The sequence below is a fragment of the Heloderma suspectum genome, chromosome 1 (assembly GCF_057233095.1).
Source record: "Heloderma suspectum isolate Gila_16-S chromosome 1, 16-S_ref, whole genome shotgun sequence".
Taxonomy (NCBI): Eukaryota; Metazoa; Chordata; class Lepidosauria; order Squamata; family Helodermatidae; genus Heloderma; species Heloderma suspectum.
Window position 1 is genome coordinate 371,507,588 of NC_139458.1, and position 26,317 is coordinate 371,533,904.

Genomic DNA, 26,317 nt, shown 5'->3' on the forward strand with positions numbered 1-26,317 from the left:
TTTGTAATTATTTTATTTCAAAACAATTTGTTAGCTACCCTGTGGATTTTACAAACTGACAAGTAGAGTACAATTCTTATGTAAATACATAACAAAGTTTGTATGCCATTTGCGTTAACACTGTACCAATTATACAGAAGACTCCATGTGATAGAATTCATTTGAACATTATGAGAAGCAACAAAAAAATAGATACATATGTGACTTCTGCTTCTGCTTCTTACACTTCAAGTTATGTCTGGATTCATTTATCTAATCATAAATAACATGTGCAATGTGCCTTTTTCACTTGTCTCCCAGAAAATACAATACGGCAGACAAACAAAGGTCTCTCATATTTCTTTTATCTGCTTCTCATCACAAATGAAGCACCTATAGGAGCAAGAACAAATACTTTCTTTTTTACTTGTAACAGAATTTTATTATGCATGAATCTCCCTTGCCTGCTCTCCTAAAATTAATTGTTTAAAAAGTTAGGCTTATTATGATGTGTCTGCATCAGAGGGCAGATTGTGCAAATCGTAAATGAATGGGGTGTTTTGCCCATCACAGCAGTCCTTTCAGCCTTCATCTAGAATTTGGCATCTTAAATCTCCAGGATTGGATCCAAAGGAATTCTGTAATGTTAAAAAAAAGCAAAACATTAAAAATGGAGAATGATTTTTTTTTAAATGGACACAGTGATCAACAAACAAACAGAGTTAACGAAAGTTGATACATTGATCAACATTGTTTTGTACATTTCTTGAAATGCCTGATGTCTCTTTGAGCCTCCCATACGCTCTGCACATGCCATCAAAAACCAAGTAAAGAATTCTCTTTTCATTCCACGCAGCATGCTCAAACACCACATGCACTGTCTGCTATGTGTCACTTCTCATGAAGCTCATGCTGGGAGGCTCTTTTTAAAGGCAAAGTGTTTCTGAAGAAGATAGTTCAGAATGGGCAGCTTGCAGCAGACAATCTTCATAGTTCAGGATTGAGTTAGTATACTGATTATTTGTTAGCTTCACATTAAAATATAGTGAAAACCTTGATACATCAATGATGTGGAATGAGAGGGTTGGAAGTGTAAAGGAAAAGCAGGAAAACTATAACATTTCTATATGAAAACAGTAAAGCCATTGTGAAAAAAGAAAACATTTTAAAAAATTAATTTATTACGCAAAGGAGCTCATGACTACATATTGCAGGGGCTTAAGTATTCAAAAGATCTAGGGTAGACTTTGACCAGGAATCCTGTGAAGCCCTAAATTGGAACACACACACACGGGAATTTAGGAAATTAATGGGTGTTTTAAAGAATGGATAGAACATTGTAAAACCCTTTCATGTTAAAAGTGCTGTATTATTTAGCGTTTAGCTTGAATATTCAATATTTAATGTTCAAAGGTCACAGGGGTTGACTTATTCCTGGTTTTGAAATCTATTCAAAACTAAATCAATCAGCAGAGAGCAATGTACTTTCCCCATGCTGTATTCCCATACTGCAACCACCACAATACTAGGACTGTCAGACATTAGTTTTTTAATTAATAATAAAACGTTACAAAATAATATAAAATCAAATTCTGAGGGAAAATACAATACAAACCAAATCAAAGTTAAGTACATTCATGGTTCATTTTTAAACATAAATGATCAGTTTAATATTTTCCTTCATTTACCATTTTGCTAATCTGCTAGTATTTAAATTAATTTCATATTTCTTCATATATAAAAGCAGCTGTGTTTCATTTTAAACTACCTAGGACTTCTTTCCTTATATTCCAGTAATTATTATTTTGTGTCTGGCACTCAATACATTTCTCCCATTGTTCTAAAGAATATGGTTTTTGTAATCTGGTCCTCCCAAATATTCTTACAATGCAAAATCTAGTTGGCTGCATCATCCCTGAGGGCCTCTGAAGTCTCTTTCTGGCCTGCCCTGAAGTCTTGCTATCTTTTTTGGAATGAAAGGGTCAGGAGAATTATTAAGGTGGTCATCATGGGTGGATCATAACTTGCTTGAACCCAGGATAGGCTATTCCTGGGATTTGGGCCCAAACTGGCATCCTAGTCATGTGAAAATGTACACTGTGGTATTTAAAGCAACTTCCCAGATTGTAATCCCAATAGATCCTCCAAAGCAGTCCCTTTCAGGAGTGGTTGTCAACAACCCTCAGCTCCAGGCATGTAGATAGATAAGAGAATTGAAAGTGGAGTTTCATTGGCAGAAGTGGCATCAGAGAGTCATCACTTTCCATACGGTGTGCACTTTTAAAAATAAAAACATTTCTCCTTCACTGTTGCAGCCTCTCAGCATCATCCAGCTGAGCTTTTCCAGGTGGTCAGGTCTTTTGGGATCTGGCCTGGTAGGCGATCTGACAGAACCCTTGGTAGCATGCTGTAACATATTTGCAAAACATTTTGTGGACAAAAGCACTTGTATCCATCATTACTTAGATTCCACAGTTCAGGCATTTCAGTCTGTGACGGTGTCCAGGGCACAGCCTGGTTGGATAGTGTTGGATGACTTTCAGTTTTTAGGGTCTGAGAATGCGGACAAGGTACTTGGTAAAGTTCAACTAACCACCTGTTTGTTCAACCCTTGCCCCTCGTGGCTTATTACATCTTATAGGGATGGGATGATTGGCTGGGTTCAGGAGGTTATTAACTCTTCCTTATGGGAGGAAAGCAGTAGTGAGACCTCTTCTGAAAAAAACACACGAATTGTTTGACCCAGATCTTAATAACTATAGGCTGGTGGCTAACATTCCTTTCCTGGGCAAGGTGTTCGAGTGGGTAGTGGCCGATCAGATCCAAACACCCTTGGATGAAATGGATTTTCGAAATCCATTTTTATCATGGTACAGGCCTGGTTTTGGCCTTGGTCACCCTGTGAGATTACCTTTGCCAGGAGAAATACAAGGAGTGTGAGACCCTGTTAATTCTCCTGTACTTTTTAGTGGCTTTCGATAGCATAGACCATGATATCCTTCCAGAGAGGTTGTCTGAGCTGGATGTGGGTGGTAGAGCTTTGTGTGGTTCTGCTCACACTTGGATGGCTTATTCCCAGAAAGTACTGCTAGGGAATTTCTGCTTGACATCATGACATTTATGCTTTTGAGTCCCACAAGGTTCTATCTTGTCCTCCATGTTATTTAACATCTAAATAAAACTGCTCAGTGAGATCATTCAGAGATTTAGAGTGCAATGTGATCAGTGTAACACACAGCTCTGTCACTTTCATTAGATCCAGGTGAGGCAGTGGAAGTACTTAACGGATACCTGGCCATGATAATGGACTGGATGAGGGCTAATGAACTGCAGCTCAATCCAGATGAGATCAAGGTATTGTTGGTGGGAGGTTCATCTGAGTAAGTGGTGTTCAACCTGTGATCCATGCCCTGATAACCTCCGGATTAGATTACTGCAACGTGTTGTATGTGAGGCTGCCCTTGAAGATATTGTGGAAACTTCAGCTAGAACAAAACATGTCAGCTGGGGTAATGACAGGAACTTGGTGTTATGGCAGTATTATGCCAGTATTTGTACCACTTTCACTGGCTCCCAGTTCATTTTCAGGCCCAATTTAAGGTGTTGGTGTTAACCTCTGAAGCCCTGCACAGCTTGTGGCCACTGTATACGAAAGATTTCTTCATCCTATACGTTCCTGCTGGTGCCCTGAGATTATCATCTGAGGCCCTGTTCCAGGTTTTCCCACATACTGAGATTTGGTGAGTTGCTTCTTGTAAGCAGGCCTTCTCTGTGGTGGCCTCAGTCCCCCAAATTGTGGAATTCCCTCCTAGAGAGGTCTGCCTGGTGCCTACTTGTTGACTTTCTGGCACCAAGTGAAGACATTTGAATTCTCACAGGCCTTTTAATTTTTACTTTCATTCCTGCTTGTTTTACTTGTAGTTAGACATATTTTTAAATACGTTCAGCAGTATATACATCTAATAAATAAATAAGTAAGTAAGTTTAAAACAGCATTTTAAAATTGCCCTTCTCCATGTTTTAGCTGCTTTGATATTTATCTCTCCTTTTAAAATTATTTATTTATTACATTTCTATACTGCCCAACTCTCTGGGCAGTTCACAACAATTAAAACCACAAAATACAGCATAAAATATGATATAAAATTTACAAGTTTAGAACTACAGTATAAAAGTACAAACCAAAATAGCAGCAAAGCAGAAATTTAAAATACAGTAACAGATTTAAAACAACAGAGCTACAAGACTAAAATGCCTGGGAAAATAAAAAGGTTTTCATCTGGTGTTGCAAAGAGTACAACGTAGCTGCAGGGCAAGCCACTCTGGGAAGCTTATTCCACAACTGGGGTTCCACAACAGGAAAGGCCCTCTTCTTGGTAGCTACCCACCTCACTTCCTTTGGCAGGGTCTCCCAGAGAAGGACCAGAGGCTGATCTTAAGGTCCAGACAACTATATATGGGAGGAGACGATCCTTCAGATAACCCAGCCCCAAGCTTTGAATGTTAATACCAGCACTTTGAATCGGGCCCTGACCTGGAGTGGCAGCCAGTGAAGATGGGAAAGTGCTAGCATAATATGATCACATTGGCCAGTCCCCGTTATCAGTCTCACTGCCCTATTTTGGACCAGCTGAAGTTTCTGATCCGTTTTTGAAGGCAGCAGTAATCCAGACAAGAGGCTGAGGTCTTCAGCTAGGCTATCTCTGTCCAGATAAGGCCGTATATCAGCCTAAGCTGAAAAATGGTGCTCTGTGTCACTCAGTCGACCTGTGCCTCAGGTGACAGTTCTGGGTCTAAGAGTACCCCCAATCTACAAACTTCATACTGTAGGAAGAGTGCAACTTGAGTTGATGTTCAACTATAAGGTTGAATATCACCTAGCCAGGCAGGCCAACCACCTGCTAACGGTACCTTGGTCTTGTCTGGATTGAGTCTCAGTTTATTGGCCCTCATCCAGTCCAGTACCGTGCCCAGGCACTGATTCCGAACCGTTGCCGCCTCACCTGGATTTGATGAAAAGGAGAAATAGAGCTGGGTATCATCCACATATTGATAGGAAATTAGCAAACAAGCACACAACTGTAAGTAGGTCAAGTAATAGTGTAATATTGTAACAATATGAAAACACACAATAATGTAGTGGGTGTTAGTAATTATTTAAAATAGGGTTGTTATAACAGTAGAATTATACATATGAAAATAATGTGAATACAATTGTACATATATTGGAAGTTTGTTCAGAGGATCTTAAAGTCCATTCAGAAAGTCTTACAGGAATCCAGTGTAATCCTGTTTCGCAGATGAGTTGCTAATTTCCTATCGGTTTCTAGAACTGTGGCCCTTTTTTGTTACTTATCCACGTATTGATGACACTTCAGCCCACACCTCTGGATAACCTCCCCCAGTGGTTTCATGCAGATGTTGAACAGCATGGGGGATAGAATAGAGCCCTGTGAAACCCTGTAGCATAGCTGCCAAGGCACAGAGCAATAATCCCCCAGCACTACCTTCTGGAATCAGCCATCCAAGCAGGAGCAGAACCACCGCAGCACAGTGCCTCCAACTCTCAGACGAGACAACCTATTCAGAAGGATACCTTGGTCAATGGCATGAAAACTGCTGAGAGGTCCAAGAGAATCAACAGGGTCACACTCCCCCATCCTTCTCCCAGCAAAGGTCATCCCACAGAGCTATCAAGGCAATTTCCATTAAAAAAACCCAGGCCTCACCCCTGATTGAAATGGATCTAGGTAATCAGTTTCATTCAAGAGTGCCTGGTGTTGTCCAGTAACCACCCACTCAAGCACCTTGCCCAGGAAGGGGATGTTGGCTACTGGCCTACAGTTGTTAACTCATCCTAGTTCAGGTTAGGCCTTTTCAGGAGTGGCCCGATTACTGCCTCTTTTAAAGAGGCTGGCACCACTCTCTCTCTCAGAAAGGAATTTACAACCTCCTGGACACAAGTGGATATCCCCTCCCTATTCGATGTAATAAACCATGAAGGGCAAGGGTAGAGCGCACAGGTGGTTGACTAGACTTGGCCAAACACCTTGTCTGCATCCTCAGGCCTCAACAACTGAAACTTATCCAATAAAATTGGATGAGACGGTGCTCTGGGCACCTCTACTAATGGAACTGCATTATCTGCGTTGTCCAATTGGTTACGAATTTGAGTGACCTTATCTTCAAAGTGCCATGCAAACTCAGCACAGTGTGCTCCGGAGGGTTCCACTTTTTCTCTCCCTGGGCCAGATTGTAGCAGGCCATGAACCACTCGGAAAAGCTCTGCTGGACAACACTGAGAAGATCCATGTTGGCGGAAAATAAATCTCTCTTTGCCACCCTCACTGCCATAGAGTAGGCTCAATAATGAGCTCTAGCCTGTGTGCAGTCAGATTCAGCACGATTTTTCCTCCACCTGCTTTCTGCCATCTTCCCTGTTACTTCATTGCCCTCAGCTCAGTGTATACCAAGGAGCTGGCCAGGCTCTGCTCAGAGGGAGAGGGCACTTGGGCACGATCATGTCAACCACCCAGGTCATCTCTGCATTCTACAGAGCAACCTGGGCTTCAGCAGGAGGACCAGCCATATCAGCAAGAAAATCCCCAGAGCCCTCTGGAATCCATTGGAATCCATGAGACTTCGTGGGTGGACAATTTTAATAGGTCCCCAACCCTTGCAGAGGGGAAAGGCCACAGAGAGTCTAAACCTCAATAGGAAGTGATCCAACCATGACAATGGGATAGATGTTAATTCCCCCACTTTCACATCACCATCTTCTTGCCCATTAGAGAAAACCAGATCAAGTCTGTGTCCGCTTACATGTGTTGGGTTGATGACATGTTGCGACAGCCCCATGGTTGTTATGGCAGCCACAACGTCCTGATACAGCCTTGGCATGGAAGTCGCAATCCTCCAGAATCATCATCCTAGGGGTCCTCAACACCAAGTCTGAGACCACCTCCGTCAGCTCAGGAAGGGAGTCAGATGGGTAGCAGTGTGGGTAGTACACCAGCAGAATGCCTAATCTGTCCTGGGTACAAGGTACAGTCAGGATCAGCACTCGAATGAAAAGGAAGCCTAGAGAGGAAGATTTTTAACATTGTTGTTGCTTCTTTAAAACTTCTTGTTTTTAAGAAATGTTGGTTATGTTATTGGTTTTATTTTTGGTTCTATTGTGTTTGGTTTTTGTTACTAAGGTTGCCATGAGAGTTTCAGCTATAGGTTGACTCATAAATAGAATAAAGAAAGAAATTAAAGAAGAATTGTTGACTCTGGTCAAACAGGTTTTGCAAGTTTTCAAACACTATAGAAACCTGAAAAGCATGCTTACCAGAAGTGAGGATGTAATTAATACTCCAACAGTAATTTCTCATTCCTACTTTCAAACTACCAAAACTAATAATTTTACTGCTTCTCTACTGTGGGGAGCTGTATTACCCCCAAAGACCTATTATCAACACCTAAGCTCTCTTTTCCTAAGTGATTTTCCCCCTTTTTGCAAAATTCCTTTGGCTCCAGGCCTTATTCTGAGTGTCTCTGTTTAGCTCAATTGGTCTCTTTCAGTTACCGTGGTAACCAGCAGATGGGGTTCTTTGACAAGGGTCAGTAGGGAGGCTGCCACCATATACGGGAAGAGCAGCTAAATAACAAAGCTTTCAGTGCTGACAGTTCAGCTCTGGCCAGCCAGGAGTAGTTATCAGATTACTTATATTAAAACCTAATTAAGATGTGTGCCAGTAAGTGCAGCGTGGCTATTGGATTTGGTGATTTAGCTGCTGCCAGTTGTTGTAATTCAATCTCACTGCTATGGCACATTTAGCTCTGCAGAGTACAGTAGAAATCCGTTGCATGCATAATCTGATGGTACTGGAGTGACGTATAATGTAATCGTCTGTATTTGCTGGATTTAGCACCTCAGTCCTGGCCACTGGAGAGACAGGGAATCTTTTTCATATACTATGTGTTTCCCCCACAAAGTGAGCCTTTGGGATTAATTTTGTGCGATGTCATATGTTTATTGATTTTTACTACAGGGCAGTTGGTTACAGAAGAGGATTAATTTCACTATGGGGAAAAAAATCGGAAGTGAACTTTGTAGAAGTAAAAATGGTAAAGCACTTAAAAAAAAAAAAAAAAGCACCACAGAATAGAAGTCTTCTAACCCTTGCTTACATCCCAGTTCCCATCCTGCCCCAGCTGTGCAAATAGAGATTGAGGGAGGCATCTGGCTTCCCCAGCTGTGTCAACTGCCTCTTTAAGGTGGGGAGTGGTACAAGCTTTTGGGTGGGAGGGGAGGGCAAGTTGTTGAATTTTACACTCAGCTGCTGCTCCCCAAGTTCAGTTGCTACTTTCCCAGGCAAGTGCTGAATTATAAAGGATGTCAGGCTCTGTTGCTGCAATTTTTAAAGTTTACATTTATTTCTATTATTCCTTGCACATGAATGGATGTGTAGATGTGTGTGTGTTCATGTTTTATGACTAAGTTTGCTGAATGCATGATTATCAATTATACATTATTATAAATTTATAAAGAAAGACTGAACTAAATTAATCATGAATAAGTGGTACATATTTTGCTGACTTTTATGCATCCCTCCAATTGTGTAATCTGGAAATACACATGGGAATTTCCATTCAGTGTCAGTTGTATGACAACGTCCTTGGCACATGATAACAGTTTTTGTAAACCTTTGCAACCACAGAATGACTATGGGTAGAAATTCCAGTACAAAAAATAATATAATAGTAGAACAATATTAGTAGTACAGTTTAGGTAATTTTAGATCCAGGACTTCAGCAGTCTTACTGGGGGGGCAGGGGCTTTAGACAGCCATATGTATTACTTCAGTTGTGAAGTACACAACCAACATTTCTCCCCTTCACACCACCACTCCATGATTTACAACTGCTTCTACATTCCTGAGATGATACAAAACACCCCCCCCCCCAAGAAAACCCTGTTTGGCAACCCTGATTTAAAAAGCAGTATTCCAAGCATGTGCAGTTTCACATTTTAAACTCACTTAGATCCTAGTACCATCATAACCATTGGGATGCTAAACATATTCACTGTTTAGTTGTAGAAAAGGATAATATTTTGTTAAAGTAAAAACAATACAATGAACATATGTGACTATGTATATGCCTGGCTGCCCTCCCCCCTGCCCCAACTGTAAAATGTTTGTAAAGGAAGAAGAAAGAAGGGGTGCTGTGGTGAGCAGTGTCAGCCCCAGTGGTCCCCAGCATGCTCATGTTAGGCCAGGTGCTGACCCTGGGCTTGTTTGCTGTGACCTCCATCACCTGATGCCCCCTGGATGATCATTTGGTGGCTCCCTGGGCTACAAGGCTAAGGACTTTGGCCTTAGCTGCACCATCCTCCCCTCCCCCACCCGAAAGCATATGTCCAGCCAAAACAGGTTTTCTTCTAAAAATAAACTAACATCAGGGACTAGGTTCCAAGATATTCTCCCAAACATGTCACAGATAAAAATAGACACATTGCTGATGTTCATAACAAAGACCTGGTTGGTTGGATGAAGGAGGAGGTCTGAATTTCTCCCCAATGTGTCCTCTAGGGTATGAGGTGCAGCACAAGGTTTCAGGGGTGAGGAGAGGAGGTAGCTGTGGTCCATAAATATTCCATCTCCTTGACCCAGATACTCCATTCAGCAGTTGGCCAGTTCTGAGTGTCTGTTCCTGGTACTGGGTAATAGAGACAAAATGGGGATTCTGTTGGTGTACTATCTACCCCATTGCCTAATAGCCCCTCTGAGCTGATGGAAGTGAAGTTGAGAAAGACAGGTTGCTACTAGTAACTGTAGTTCTTTGAGTGGTCATCTATGTATTCACACATATGGGCTCTGAACCTGCACGGAGCCTTGATTCTGGAAGCTTCTACAGCTGAGGAATTTTGCCCCTCCCCAACTGTCCAAGTGAGCATGCCCCTAACGGGTTCCAGCTCATTCCCTCATTTCCTTGAGACCGACATTGCAGCCTCGTAACTGAGAGAAATTACACAAAGAATACCTTTGGTACTCAACATCAAACTCGAGTGGAGGACCAGATGACCTCAACCAGGCATGGTGACGTAGGGATATGGATCCAACTAGCACCTTTGAGTCACAATCAGCTTGGTGGTGTGATGTATTTGCTGTCTGGACAGCTTCAGAGCCTATGATTGGAAGAGGCGAACCAGCTCCTTCTTGTCATAGAAGAGCCATGCTAGATCAGACTAAGGATCCATCTAGTCCAGCATTCTGTTCACACAATGGCCAACCAGCTGTCGACCAGGAACCCGCAAGCAGGGCATTAGCACAGCAGCACCCTCCCACACATGTTCCCCAGCAACTGGTGTACATAGCCTCGCTGCCTCGGGTTCTGGAGGTAGCACATAGCTATCAAGACTAGTAGCCATTGATAGCCTTTTCCTCCAGGAATTTCTCTAACCCCCTTTTCAAGCTATCCACATTGGTGGCCATCAGTACATCCTGTAGTAGTGAATTCCATAATTTAACTATGCGCTGTGTGAAGAAGTACTTCCTTTTATTTGTCCTGCATCTTCCACAAATTGGCTTAATGGGATGATCCCAGGTTCTAGTATTTTGAGAGAGGGAGAAAAATGTCTCCCTATCCACATTCTCCACACCATGCATAATTTTGTACACCTCTATCATGTCTCCCCTTACCCTCCTTTTTTCCAAGATAAACAATCCCAGCTGTTGTAACCTTATCTCATAAGGGAGATGCTCCAGCCCCTTGAACATTTTAGTTGCCCCTTCCTGCACTTTTTTCAGCTCTACAATACCTTTTTTAGTGTGGTGACCAGAAATGTACACAGCATTCCAAGTGTGGTCGCACCATAGATTTGGTCGCAGTATGATATTGGCAGTTTTATTCTCAATTCCTTTTCTAATTATGCCTAACATGGAGTTTGCCTTTTGTACAGCGGCTGCACACTGCGTCGACATCTTCACTGAGCTGTCCACAAAAAACCTGAATTCTTCACTACCATTGCATCTGTACAATGTCAGCCAACTGAGCTGTTTTGGGTGGTCAGGACCATGTTTATACAGGCCCAATGGATCAGCAATTGAAATCCCTGAAGGACCATTGTGATCAATTTGATTTACATTTTGAAATAAAATTGTTCACATTCACTCTGACTTGGATGCCATCAGTGGTGGATGTAGCCATAGCACCATTTGGTCCTGTTGTTATAAATACTTTTCAGCTTGTGCAGTCTGAGGTTGTTGAGAAGTTTCTGAGGCATTCCACTTGCTCTTTTGATTCTTGTCCCTCTTGGCTAGTGAATTCTGCCAGGGCTTACAGTGTGAATAGCAGAAGTGGTCAATACCTCATTAAGGGACAGCTAGTTCCAATTGCCCTGAAAACCATGGTTGAAGAAGCCAGGTCTAGATCCCTTGGCTATGGAAAATTATCATCCCACTTCAAATCTACCATTTCTGAGCAAGATCTTGGAGCAGGTAGTGTCATGCCAGTTCCAGGCAGTTTTGGATGACACTGATTGTTTAGATCCATTCCATTCTAGTTCCCAGCCTGATTTTGGGACAGAAACTGACTTGGTTGCCCTGGTGGATGACTTATCCCGGGAATGGATGGGGTAGTGTTGCCTTTCCTAGACCTCTCAATGGCTTTCAATGGTATCCTTCTGAAAGTCTTTTGGATGGGACTTGGGGCACAGTGTTGTAGTGGCTCCAGTCCTCTTGGGGAGAAGGACCCAGAAGGGGAACTTTTATTCTTCTGCTGGCTGTTGACATTTGGGGTGCCTCAGGGTTTCATCTTGTCCCCTGTGCTTTTCAGCATCTACAAGAAACTGCTGGGAAAAGTCTTTCAGACTTTGGGGCTGAGGTGTAATCAATATGCAGATGACAGGCAACTCTACCTCTTTTCCACCATCCAATCCCAGGAAGGCAATTGAAACCTTGGACAGTTGTTGGGGAGCATTATTAGAATGGATGAGGGCTAACAAGCTGAAATAAGCTGTAGCCATATACATAGGTTTCCCCATGGTGATCATGACATTACTTGTGTGGGACTGAATTGCTGTGTGCTGAATTGCTGATTTATGCTTAAAGTTTGACACAGTTCTTGATTGTAATGTATCGTATCTTTGATTTCAAATGCAAAATACTCAATGAACGTTCAACAACCATTTCCTCCAGCAACAATGAGAACTGTGAATAATAGGTTGTTGCATTGCTTCCCAACTGAAAGCCTGCAACACCCTACCTCAAACAGGTTCAGGCCTCCTTATCTCTCCTCCAGTGCCTATTGTCTCTCAAGTACAACAGCATCCCATACACCAAGCTTGTCTCATTCCATCCCACCATCTTCACAGATAATCATGTGACAAGCCAGATCTTATGCACATTTACTCAGACATGAGGCCCACTGTGTAGATTGAGGCTTATTCCAAAGTGTGTGCATAACCATGAAATCCCTAGGCCTCACAGACAAAAGGCAAAGCTGTTGAATTAAACTGGTAAACTTAAGTGTGATATCCTAGAAAAGCAATGGAAATTTAGTTTGTGAAAAACTAACTAGAGCGTTTTGTTCATAGTAATATGGAATTGATTGGTTTAGATCATGGGATTAGTTTGAAAACTACTTCAAGAAGTCTGTTTGTGAAGTTTTATTTCTATTATATGTTCAGAACTGGATTTACCAGTAGGCCAAATACCCTACTGAGTCATCATGTATAACTATTTATCTTGAAATCTCTGAAGGGAAGGAAACAAGACCCAAGTAAAATAACAACCCACCTCAGCTGAGGCAAGCCACTCCAATAAATACATGATCATAATAATACAGTACAGGAGAAGCCCTTGCTTGTGGACACGAGTCAGAATAATCCCAGCTAAACTGAGGAAGGGCCAGCCCTGTCATCCTGATCCAATCAGTCAACCAAGCCTAGATTTGTAAAAGCTGACATATACACAAGTGTACACACAAGCAACACAAATCTCATTCTTATGCAGATGGGAAACCTAAAGAACTATGAGTGGAAGGAAGACTTCTCGGTTCCACAACCGAGGAACCAAGGAACAATCCTCCACCCCTCCGCAGGGGTGGAGGACCCATTAAAATGGTCCACCCCAGGCGTCTTATGGATCTGAATGGATTCCTGAACTCGCTTGGGGATTCTCTGGAGCACGCCAATGGCCACTCGGTCGAGACCCTGGTGGGTGGCTGGAATGCCGCAATCACTGGGGCATTAGATCGGGTGGCTCCAAAACGCCCTCTCCCCCTGAACAGGGCTCGGACTGCACCATGGTTCAATTTGCAGTTACGAGCTCTGAAACAGGAGGTGAGACAGCTAGAGCGCCGGTGGCAGAAGTCTCACTCCAAAGACGATCAGACATGGGCTAGAGCTGTATCTTCAGCCTATCACGTGGCGGTGAAGGCAGCAAAACAGGAATATTATGCTGCCTTTATTGCATCTGCAGAGTGCTGTCCCAGGAGGCTGTTCCAAGTGGTCTGGAGCCTGGTCGGTCCAGTTGCTCCAGAACTGCTGGAGCATTCTAAGGCCTCCTGTGAGGCCTTGACCAGGCACTTGGCAGATAAAATTGATCGGATTAGGAGTGTTATTCCATGCGCTGTGGATACAGTTAGTGCGCAAGAGGCGGTCCATGGCAAACCGTTTTGGTGGGATCGGTTCCAGCTTCTTCCTTCTGATGAAGTGGACAAGGTGCTTTCATCTGTAAGGCCAACCACCTGCTTACTTGATCCTTGCCCATCTTGGCTCATCATAAGCTGCAGAGAGAGGCTGGGTGAGGGGATCAGGGTGGTGGTAAATGCCTCCCTTGAGGAGGGAGTGATGCCATCAGCCCTCAAGGAGGCAGTGATAAGACCGCTTTTAAAAAAGTCCTCCTTGGATCCCCAAGTCCTGAACAACTTTCACCCAGTCTTGAATCTGCCATTTTGGGGTAAGGTGATTGAACAGGTGGTGGCAATGCAGTTGAAGGCACACTTGGAAGAAGCCGATTATCTAGATCCATTTCAGTCGGGCTTCAGGCCTGGGCAGGGGACAGAAACAGCCTTGATCGCCTTGGCGGATGATATGAGGAGGGCTCTGGATAGGGGTGAATGCTCCTTCCTTGTTCTCCTCGACCTCTCAGCTGCTTTTGATACCATTGACCACGGTATCCTCGTGGACCACCTGGAGGGGTTGGGCATTGAAGACACCGTATTACAGTGGTTCCGGTCCCTCCTCTCCGGCAGGTACCAGTGGGTAGCACTGGGAGAGGAGGTTTTGGACCCATGGCCACTCACTTGTGGGGTGCCACAGGGTTCCATCCTCTCCCCGATGCTATTTAACATCTATGTGAAGCCACTGGGGGCTATAATCAGGAGGTTTGGGGTGCGGTGTCATCAGTATGCAGATGACACGCAGCTCTACCTCTCATTCAAATCATCACCAAGGTTGGCTGTAGAATCCCTGTCCAAATGTCTGGAGACGATGAGTGGCTGGATGGGGAGGAATAAGCTAAACCCTGACAAGACCGAGGTACTTTTGGTGGGAGACAAGAGGAGGTTGGGGATTGTTGACCCGGTGTTGAATGGGGTATGGCTACCCTTGAAAGACCAGGTCCACAGCTGGGCGGTCATCTTAGACTCCCAGCTGTCCATGGGGTCTCAGCTGTCAGCTGTGAGCTGGACAGCATTGTATCAACTCCACCTGATACGGTGGCTGCGCCCCTTCCTTCCCGACCATCTGCTCCCATAGGTAGTACATGCCCTGGTCTCCTCTTGTTTAGACTACTGTAATGCACTCTACGTGGGGTTACCCTTGAAGACGGTTTGGAAGCTGCAGCGGGTACAGAATGAGGCGGCTCGCCTGATTAAAGGCAGCCGCCGGCATGATCACATCACTCCAGTGCTGAAGGAGCAGCACTGGTTACCAGTTGTTTTCCGGGCCAAATTCAAGGTGTTGGTTTTGACCTTTAAAACCCTATACGGTTCCGGCCCAGCCTATCTCAAGGAGTGTGTCCAGCAACACCAGATAGGCCGCTCAGCAAGATCAGCCTTGGATGGCCTTCTCTCCATCCCATCAGCCAGGACAGCTTGACTGGTGAGGATGAAGGATAGGGCCTTCTCTGTGGTGGCCCGCACTCTGTGGAACTCCCTCCCTAGGGAACTCCGCCATGCCCCCTCTTTAATGGGCTTCCGCCACACATTAAAAACGTGGTTGTTCAGGCAGGCATTTGGGGTGGGTTAGGGTAATTTTAGAAATGCGATGTTTTTAACGATGAATTGTATTGTTTTGAACTGTTTTTATTGTTGTACATCGCCCAGAGTGGCTGGGTGACCAGCCAGATGGGCGATTGATTGATTGAATAAATAAATAAAAAAAATAGTGGCTAGTGCTACTCCTTAAATGTTGGCTTAATTCAGTGCTATTCTAGATAGGCTCTTTAGCAGTTGTTATGCCTCTGCATGTGCAAGGGATTCTTAAATTGCATGAGCACAGCAATGTATTTGGATTGAATTTCATGTCTGTTGTACAGTGCTCTAACCAGAGGTAGACCTATATCTTTAGTCTAATTGGGATGATAAATAGATGATAAATATGTGTTTGAGTTTGGACTGGGAACCTAATTTATTAAACTGACTAGGGTGTCCACAAGCCTAAATCCAGGCCAGTATATGTGAAGTTTGCAGGATTGTCTGTCTAGCTGTAAAAGTATAAGGCATGATATTAGTAATATCTCAGTGGCATCTTCCACGTACCTGAGTAGGAATATACATACAGTACTGTGGGGTAATTTTCCTTCAGTATTACATAATGGCAAACATAATTTTGTAAGCTCTTCCAGATAAGGCTTTTAATTTAAAAGTAAAACACGTGTCAGTGCATCTGTGTGAGCGAACAAGGATAAGCACCTGCACGTTTGCTCACCTCCAGTATGATGAAATGCCTTGGTTTATACTCTCCTGTAACTCTGCTGTTGTTTCAAATCTGTTACTGTATTTCCAATCTCTGCATTGCTGCTAGGTTTTATTTTGTTTTGATTTTTATACTGTAGTTTTAAACTTTTAAATGTTGTATTGTATTTTATGCTGTACTTGGTGGTTTTAATTGTTGTGAACTGGCCAGAGAGCTTTGGCTAATAGGTGGTATGGAAATGTAATAACTAACTCCTGAAACAACACCAACGCAACCTCTTATGTATATTTTATTCAGGTTACACCAGCTTGACAAGCATTGCCAGACTACTGCCCAGCAGCTGGTGGAGTTGCTCAACAAGCAGAATGAGCTATACAAGGAGAGGCAGATGCTTGCAGAAGAGGTGGACTTCCTGCGGACTCAGGTACTACTCAAAGCCAGGAGAAAAATGAATGGAAATGGCAGGAAAATGTTTGGCAATCAATGACTACTGTACAATACAGCTTAAAACTTAGATGGTTCTTTGAAAGCCTATGAACTCAGATTTCTCATCATCTTTAAATAGTAGATTTGAATGCTCTTAAGCTCTTCTCCATACTTCCCCAGTTCTTTGATCTTTCCCCTTCCCAAAGCCTTAGAAAACGAATTCTTTTGAAGGAGCAGCTCACATAGTCTAGCTTTGACCTGGCGGAATAGTCCCTTCATCCTAGATCAGGGGTGGGAAACATGCGGCTCATGGGCCACATGCAGAGCACTAGGGGAAATTTTGCTGCCCCATCAAGTCTCCTGCCTCCATGGTGTGGGATGTGCCACAGGATTCCCAGTGATTCTTCTGAGAAACAAGGCACGTGGAGAGTGCACACGTTGCTTCCCCACAGAATTGTGTTCCCCCCAGCCTGCCAAAACTAGGACAGTAGCCACACGGCAACTTCTGGTTGTGGCTGTGACTGCAGCAGGGAAGAGGTGCAGCCCCTAGAGGGTTCTGGGGGATCCAATGTAGCTCCTCATCCCTCCACAGTTGCCCATCCCTGTCCTAGATGAATGAGTGTGGTTGTGATCATTCAAAGGTATCAGAATACACTGTGCGTGCAAGCTCTTCATGGCTACGTCATATTCATCTGGGGTTAGGTGTCAAATTCAAAACAGTACTGAGTCCTGTGAACTTGGGCTCAAATTAAATCTGAGTGGCAGAAAATAATACTTAAACGGAAGATTAACCTGAAACTGAAGGTTTCAGGCCTTGGTTTGTTTTGTATGTTTTTAAACAAAGTGGTGACGCTTTTCTCCAGGTTTTGGAGACTGAGCTACCTGGGATCTCTGAAATATAAAAAAAACCCTGTTATTTATGGGGTGGCACAGTGTTCTTTCTCTTGAGACAAATACCAGAAACTTTGTGCTATGTATTTTAAAAGCCACCTGGATCTGGAATATATGCAGCTGCCTTTTCAAAAAGCACCGAGTTGCCACCTTCGTGAAGTCACTCATCCTAAGAAGCAAGATTTTAAATACCTTTTTAATATCCAACGTATGTCAACTTCCCATGGATGCTAAGAAATAATGACAAACTATGGGCAGAACTAACTCTGGAGCCTTTTTAGGAATGACCTCTTCATTGAGCCTTGTGGCCAAACTACCTGTGATTTCCCCAGGTTTTTTTTTTTAATGCAAAGCAGCTATGGGTGGCTTCAAGGGTGATCAGACAAGCAAAGGGAAGATGGGCTGCTTCACCTCCTTGCCAATTGATTGTCTGCTCAAAATTTCCCCTTTCCCAGCTCCTTTCCTACTTGCAGGAGGGGAAGATATGGGACACCCTGCAAGGAGTGTCCCATATCTTCTTTGCTTTCCTTCTCCCATGCAAGGAGAGAAACAGTTTGGAGAGGGCTTGTAGCAACTTCTCCACAAATAATTCTTGGGAGAGCCCCTCCCCCTCTATTGGGCCCTTTTATCCCCCCCCCCCATAGATAGATAGACAGACAGACTCATCTTACCAATCAAGAGGCCTACTAGCAGGAAAACTGCAGCTGATGGACTAAAGTCAAAGAGCATTATGGATCTCTAGGCTCCTCTAAAACTACAGGTGACTTGGTTACAGGCCTGGGGCCATTACAGACATATAGCTCCATAATGCTTTCTAGATACCGTTAGAAGTAGCAGTGTAATTTTGTGAAGGATCTGAAATTAAGAACCACACTGAGATTCCCAGTGGAGAACCAGTATTGCCCTTAGAAGTCTCTTGAAAAGAGAATGCTGGCAGTGTTAATAACTGTTATTGACACAAAAGGCCTTCCTTCAGAGTGTGACCATAAACTTAGTGTATCACCTATGAATCCATGGATTGGCATGGTGCTTCGAGGTTCTTCAGAGCCTGCTCTCTACCTTTCTTCAGTTGATGGATGTAAATAACTACCTCAAAGTTTGTCCAGGGCTGGCTCAGGGCATTTTGCTGCCTGAGGTGAAGGACAAGATGCCCCCCTGCCCTGATTTCATGTTCAGATGATTTGGTACAAAAGCTAAAAAATCAGCTCCTTAGCAACCATGGTTGAACACTCATCAGAAGAGAAGCAATGCAGTAGGTCTGGGCCTTAGAGAAGAGATGTGAACAGGGCTGGTTCACATCAAAAAGCACACCATTCTGTAGCTATCTCAATGAAGTGTAACAAAAGTAAAGGTCCATAGTACCTTCCTCCTATAATCACACCAGAAAATTACCTTGCCAAAAAGATAATTTTAAAAAGGGTTGAAGGGAAACACCAACTGCAAGCAATCTAGGCAAAATTCACAAGAATTTGATTTCAAGCCAGAGTCTTTCATTATGTAAAAATGAAAATGCATATTGACTAGAAGACATCCATACAGAATATGAATTACCACCACCGAGTCTTGTCACAAGATAGTCAAGTGAGTGGCTGGGCAATGTAAATCTGCAGTCCTATGCTCACAACTCAGTGGGACTTACTACTGAGCAAACATGCAGAGACCATGCTCACATTTTTTGTTTTTAACTACAGGCATTAGGCGCACACACGACAGCAATACTTTCATTGAGCTCAGACATGCTCCACTCAAGGATGGAGTGAGCTCATGTGTAGCATTGCCGCCCAACCCTTGCTTCCTGCATTGCCTGTCTGCCTCCCGTTCTGTTCAAACCATGGCTAGGACAGTCAGCATACATACAGCTCTGCATGTCTGTCCATCACAGCCATTTTAATCACTGGTGGGTCACCATGCGCAACAGGGAGGACCAGGCTCCGCTGAGCTGCTGATTCAGAGACTAGGTGAGTTTGCACATCACCATAAGGCACCCTGAAAATAAGCCATAGTGGGTTAGTTGTTCACTCACTAACCCACATTACTCCCAACAGATGATTGGGCACACTCTGGCTTGCCATGGCTTGTTTCCTCCTTAGTCCTCTCACCCGTTCGTGGCATATTTCCCATGGGCCTTTGTGGCACAGCCCCACTCATATCCGTAACCCCATGGAGGGAAACATTTTCACCTTCCTGCCCTGCTCCGATCACTACCCCTTTTCGGTGCGATTTTTCTTTATGCAGCCTTTTAAAAATACTTATTAAGTGCTTCAGAAGCGGTTTTGGTTTTTTAAAAAAAATATTTTTCTGTTGTTCAGAAGTGCATGCTTACACACAAGCACACTTGCAAATGACAGAAAAACAGCAACAACCCATTTTCTCAGTAAGTATACCCGTACTCCTGCAGTAAGTACGCCTATCATCCCTTAATAAATAAATAATAATAAATTTAATAAATAAATAAATATCATCCTGCAGTAATTACACCCCCACCCCAGCCCAATAGCTCCATCCTGTTCAGCTGCTGCTTTTGGAGTTCGGAATAAAGGGAAGTGTTGAAGTGGGGGAAGAACTTGACAAGCATCAGTCTAAGCCATAATAAGAACATCAGAAGAGCCATGCTGGATCAGACCAAGGGTCCATCTAGTCCAGCATTCTATTCACACAATGGCCAACCAGCTGTCGACCAGGAACCCACAAGCAGGACATGAGTGCAACAGCCCCCTCCCACCCATGTTCCCCTGCAACTGGTGTACATAGCTTCACTGCCTCGGGTTCTGGAGGTAGAACATAGCCAACATGACTAGTAGCCATTGATAGCCTTTTCCTCCAGGAATTTGTCTAACCTCCTTTTAAAACCATCCAAATTGGTGGCCATCACTACATCCTGTAGTAGTGAATTCCATAGTTTAACTATGCACTGTGTGAAGAACTTCTTCCTTTTATCTGTCCTGAATCTCCCACCAATCAGCCCCATGGGATGACTGCAGGTTCTAGTATTTTGAGAGAGGGAGAAAAATGTCTCCCTATCCACATTCTCCACACCATGTGTAATTTTGTAGACCGCTATCATGTCTCCCCTTACCCTTCTTTTTTCCAAGATAAACAATCCCAGCTGTTGTAACCTTCCCTCATAAGGGAGATGCTCCAGCCCCTTGAACATTTTAGTTGCCCCTTCCTGCACTTTTTTCAGCTCTACAATGTCTTTTTTTAGATGTGGTGACCAGAACTGTACACAGCATTCCAAGTGTGGTCGCACCATAGATTTGTATAGGAGCAGTATGATATTGGCAGTTTTATTCCCAATTCCTTTTCCAATTATGCCTAACATGGAGTTTGCCTTTTTTACAGCGGCTGCACACTGCGTTGACATTTCCATCGAGCTGTCCACCACAACCCCAAGATCTTTTTCCTGGTCGGTCACCACTAGCTCAGTTCCCATCAGGCTGTACCTGAAGTTGGGATTTTTTGCCCCAGTGTGCATCACTTTACACTTGCTTACATTGAAACGCATTTGCCATTTAGATGCCCATTCTCCCAGTTTGGAGAGATCCTTTTAGGGCTCTTCACAATCCCTTTTTGTTTAAACCACCCTAAATAATTTGGTATCATCAGCAAACTTGGCCACTTCACTCACTCCTAATTCCAGATGGTTTATGAACAGGTTGAAAAGCATTGGTCCTAATACTGATCCCTGTGGGACCCCACTATTGACTTCCCTCCATTGGGAGAATTTACCATTTCTTCCTACTCTCTGCTTTCTGTTCTTTAACCAGTTACTGATCCATAAGAGGACCTGTCCTCTTATTCCATGTCTACTACGTTTGCTCAAGAATCTTTGGTGAGGGACTTTGTCAAAAGCCTTTTGGAAGTCCAAGTAAACAGTGTCTACCGGATCACCCCTGTGTGCATGTTTGACACTCAAAGAACTCTGAAAGGTTAGTGAGACAGGACTTACCTTTGTGGAAGCTGCGTTGATTCATTTTCAGCAGGGTTTGTCCTTCTATATGCTTACTAATTTTATCTTTAGTAATGCCTTCAACCAATTTACCAAGAAGAGATGTTAAGCTAACAGGCCGGTAATTTCTCAGGTTCCCCTGGATCCCTTTTGGAAAATTGCTGTTACATTGGCCATCTTCCAGTCTTCTGGTATAGAGGAGGTCTTAGGGACATGTTGCATACTTTGGTTAGAAGATCAGCAATTTCATATTTGAGTTCTTTGAGAACTCTAGGATGGATACCATCTGGGCCTGATGATTTATTTGCTTTCAGATTATCAATGAGTTTGAGAACTTCATCTCTTGTCACCACTATTTGCCTCTGTTCTTCAGACTCCCTTCCTGAAAACATCAGTTCAGGCACAGGTATCTGTCCTATATCTTCTGTAGCGAAGACGAATGAAAAGAATCATTCAGCTTCTCTGCAGTCTCCTTGTCCTCCTTCAGTACTCCTCGAACTCCATTATCATCCAATGATCCAACTGCCTCCCTAGCTGGTTTCCTGCTTCTGATATATTTAAAGAATTCTTCATTGTTGGCCTTGATGTTGTTAGCTATATGCTCTTCAAAATGCATTTTTGCATCTCGTATTGTCTGCTTGTATCACCTTTGTGCCAGCTTGTGCTCCCTTTTGTTTTCCTCTCTTGGGCAAAACTTCTGAAGGAAGCTCTCTTTTCTCTAATAGCTCCCTTAAAACCGCTTGTTAACCATGCCGGCAACGTCTTGGACTTGGTGCTGTGCAGTTCCCTCATTTTAGAGAGGTTTCCCCTTTTGAAATCAAATGTGACTGTGTTGGACTTCCTGGACAATTTTCCACTTAAATGGATGTTAAATCTGATAGCACTGTGGTCACTGTTTCCAGTTGGTTCAACAGCATTTAATCTTATACTAGGTCCTGGGTGATAATACTTGGGATTAAATCCAGGGTTGCCTTGCCTCTGGTCGGTTCCATGTTCTAGGGCATAATCATTTAGGGCATTGAGAAATTTAACCTCTTTGTCATGACTGGAACATGCATTTATCTAGTCAATGTGGGGGTAATTGAAGTTGCCCATTATTGCAGCACTTCCTTGTTTGGAGGCCTCCCTGCTTTTGTTTTCCATTTCCAGGTCACTCTGAGCATTCTGTTTTTTGGGGGGTTGGGGGTGATAACAATTTTCTAGCACTAAATTAGTTTTGGAACCTGGTATTGTCACACACAGTGCTTCTATGGAACAGCCTACCCCTTTTAGGTGTTTTAAACCTCTCGGCACCATGCCCTCTTTCACGTACAGGGCAACACCTCCCCCAGTATTCCCTGCAGTTTATATCCAGAGTTGACCATATCCCACTGGTTCTCTCTGTTCCACCAGATTTCTGTAATGCCCACTATATCCAGGTTCTCCTTTAAAGCCAAGCACTCCAGCTCTCCTATTTTGGCTCACAGGCTTCTAGCATTTGCATAAAAACACTTATGCACAGTGTCCTTCCCCGGATGCCTCTGGTGTGTGCATCTTTTCATTGGGACTTTGGCCTCTTTGATTGGCCATTATGTTCTACCACGTACTCCTGGCCTATGTCTTCCTCTTCTACATTTGGGTAATCAGAAACATTTTCATCATCCCTTTGGGATGATTTAACCCAAACTGGATGCTTCTCAGCTCCTGTCAGCTTTCCCGCAATGCAGTGAGGGGATGTAATTGACAAGTGGGACTTTACCACATAAGGGGGATATTGATCTGTACTGCTGAAGAAAGTAAATAGTGCACAGGCAAATTGCGTCCTTGCGAATTACAGAAAAGTATTAATGAAAAAAAAACTATTTGTGTACTTCCAAAGCAGCAAAACATATTTTTTTAAAAGGTTGCAAATGAGTTACGGACATTCCCAAGTGCCATTTCAATATTGGTGGGGGAGTGGACATCACTGATGAGGGAGGAGGGAGGTGGCACTAGCAAGACTGCAAGGAGCAGCTGGGCTTTTCGCTGCTTTTGCCAGGCAGCTCTGTAGCCCAACCTGAGAAGCCACTGACAAGCCACACTGCTGGGTTCACACATGACAAGCCAGCCTGAAAAGCTGCCCTCAACAACCCAATAACAAGCCATGGGTTCTCAGTGTGGCTTGTGCATGGTTAATAAACTGCATTGAATCTGCCCTGGGTTCAGACATCACCATAAGCCACGCTGACACAAACAAGGCTCATAATTCACCATGGTTTATTGTGTCATGCAAACCAGGTCAGTGAGTGAAGAGACCCCAGGTGTGTCACCAACCCTCCCCAGCCTCAGTGATCTGCCACCGGAGACAAAGGTCTCGTTTTGCCTAATGAGAGGGCCGGACCTAGGTCTGTCCCTTATCTATGCTTAAGGCCTCTGGATCGTAACGTTTTTTGGAAATCTGAGGAATTTTATATCGTGTCTGGATGTGCAATGGTTGACTTCTGGAAGCCTAGACTTGCCATAATTTCAAAAGACCTACCTTAAACATGTTATAATTGGTAGTAGTTTTCTTGTCTTCTGAGGACAGCCCTAAGAAGCTAGAAAGTGTCATGGAAAGAAAGTTTCATGCCTGGGGGGTCTTTTAATCTCCTGTAACATGAAGCTCCTGACAATTGTGTGATTATCTTATACAGTATATTCATCATTCTAAATAAGTGTTGTAGTAACAGGAGCTTGTGTTGGTAGTAAATATTGTAGAGTTGGAAGATACTATAGAGTTGGAAAGGGTGCAGAAAATGGCAACCAAAATTATCAAGGGGCTGGAGCAACCCCCCTATGAGGAAAGGCTATAACATCTGGAACTATTTAGCTTATTAAAAAGGCAAGTGAGGGAAGACACGATAGAGGTGTACAGAATTATGCTTGGTGTGGATAAGGTGGATATGGAGATATGTTTTTCCCCCTTTCATAATATTAGAACCCAGGTCATCCCCTGAGGCTGAATGGTGGGAGACTCAGGAGAGATAAAAGGAAGTACTTCTTCACACAGCGCTTAGTTAATAGGGATGGCGGAGAAATCCGCCACAGACTGCAATGAGGCCGGATTCTTTGGAATTCGGCCCCCTGGAGTCCGTGGCGGAACGGACTACCCCCCTGCCACCCCCCAAAATCCCCCCGGGAAGGAACCTACCTGGCAGTGGCTGGTCTGGGTTGCTGTCTTCGTTCCTCAGCCATCTGCTGCCGGGCTGCGGAACAAAATGGTGTCCAGCATAGGGGACACCATTTGCATCCCTGCCGTTGGCCGTGATTGGCTACAGAAATATTGGCTCCGTGATTGGCTACGTAAATACACCATTTGTGTCCGCAGACCGGCCGTGGCCGGAAGTCTGGCAGCGGCCAGAGCCGGCCAGTGGCTCCACAGACTCCCCGTGGAGTGGAGCCGGCTGGGGAGGATTCCGGGGGGAGGACTGGATCGCCTCCGCCCGCCTGCGGACCCCCCCCCCCACGGACACCAGATAAGGGGATTCGTACATCCCTAATATGGAATACACTATTGCAAGGAGTCATGATGGCCACCAACTTGGATGACTTTAAAAAGCTTTGACAAATTCATGGAGGCTAAGACTATTAATGGCTGCTATTCATAATGGCTATACATTACCTCCAGTGTCAAAGGTGGTATGTGTATGTACACCACTTGCTGGTGAGGATGACCAGGATGGTGCTTTTGCATGTCCTAATTGTGGGCTTCCCACAGGCAGCTGTTTGGCCACTGTGTGAACAGAATGCTGGACTAGATGGACCTTTGGTCTGATTAAGCATGGCTCTGCTGACATTCTTATTTATATACTACCTTTCTGGCAGTGGACTTCGGGTGGTTTACAATTTAAAATTGTTGCAGAACCCAGAGTCAGAGAGACCACGGAGTGAAGGAAAAAGAGATTCTTTATTTAACGCGCGGGCTTAAGGCTGGAATCATTTCCAAAGAGCCAGAAGCCCCGAAATACATCAGCACATTGGTTTTATAGACATTGTGACACATATGAAACGGCTCCTCCTCCCCCTCCCGCGTGGGGTTGCAGTCCTCAACATTTCTTCTCCTAGCACCATTGTTTATAATACAAGAACTGGGTTATAGGGTAGCCATGATAAGGAGAGAACAGAAGAGAACAGCAGAGAACAAGATATACTTTTTCTGCAATTTAACACAATGAATGGAAAACACTTTTTGCATGGTAAGGCATGATGGAGCAGATCCAGCAATTATACTGCTCTTCTGGCTGAAAGCTCAGGGCCCATTAAAATTAAGGGACGGGCATACCCACACACGCAAAGAGTTCTAGGTCACCATTTTTGCATCGGCAACTCTATGCTGCATGAGTTCTAGCAGAAGGAAATCTAAAAGTCACAGATCAAACTCAGCTTGCTGTACACTGAGCTGACTACAAACATAGACACACGGTCCACAGCGATGAGAGTTCAAGTTTATCAAAAGCTTCACAGCACTGTCTATGGCAAGTCTTTGACAATTTAAAATTTTAGTCCATGTGCAGAGTGTCTCTAAAAAGCCCAGATGATGATGGAGGCAAACAGAGAAGGCTCTGGGCAATGAAGATGCGATGTTTCCAGCAAAGGCTCTCCACTTCTGCATTAGTTTAAAAAGGGAAAGTGTGGCCCTACACCCCTTCTGACAGACAAGGGCCTTTAACTTTTTAGCAAGGCCTCTGTCTAAACAGAGCGGCACAGCTCAGCTCTCTAGCCGTGACACTTTAACTTGGGCAACTCCTCTGTAAATTTTATTCTACCTCTGTCAGGTTCTCTCACAGACATTTTAAAAACTTACTCTTTTTTTTTTCTCTTCTAACCTGGTACACGAAAGCACTGAAACACTGAGTGCCGAAACTCAGGACGCTGGGGGGTGATGGGCATCGCCTTATACTTGCATTTTTCAGGCAGCCATTAATCTTCGGGGAGGCGGTGGGGTGATTTGCAGGACTTCAAAGGCAAGCTTCTCAGTTTGTCTGTATTTGTAAATCCCAAGCTTAAAACAGGACACGATGAGGTACAGGGCAACAAATAACTCTTTGCTTTGGCAGGGGCAACAAATAACTCGGGTCAGCTTTCTTCGCTGGGGTCTCAAACAGGAAAACAGTCTTAAAGTTGTAACATCACTGACAGCGTCAGCCAGCCAGCTATACAGATCT

At 44.0% G+C, this 26,317-nt stretch overlaps 1 protein-coding gene and 1 long non-coding RNA gene across 17 annotated transcripts in view; one reads left to right on the plus strand and one right to left on the minus strand.

Moving 5' to 3' along the window:
• SDCCAG8 (SHH signaling and ciliogenesis regulator SDCCAG8) overlaps positions 1–26,317 on the plus strand; it is a 175,608-nt gene that overhangs the window by 129,792 nt on the left and 19,499 nt on the right. For 8 of the 16 annotated variants that reach the window (XR_014786806.1, XR_014786807.1, XM_084828224.1 and 5 more), the window contains one exon: positions 16,187–16,313. Coding sequence is in view for 12 of the 16 variants with exons in the window: in XM_084828224.1 (XP_084684350.1) it covers positions 16,187–16,313 (127 nt within the window). In the remaining 4 variants the exon portion in view is untranslated. Of the gene's footprint in view, positions 1–3,235; positions 3,284–16,186; positions 16,314–20,548; positions 20,703–20,973; positions 21,136–26,317 lie in introns of those variants that run through there. The other 8 variants (XM_084828221.1, XM_084828230.1, XR_014786805.1 and 5 more) reach the window with 7 other exon arrangements.
• LOC146359851 (uncharacterized) lies at positions 3–26,151 on the minus strand. The gene is made up of 5 exons (XR_014786808.1): positions 25,957–26,151; positions 6,802–7,012; positions 5,487–5,559; positions 4,891–4,982; positions 3–617 (listed from the first exon to the last, which is right to left on the minus strand). It is a non-coding gene; the product is annotated as an uncharacterized LOC146359851 (long non-coding RNA).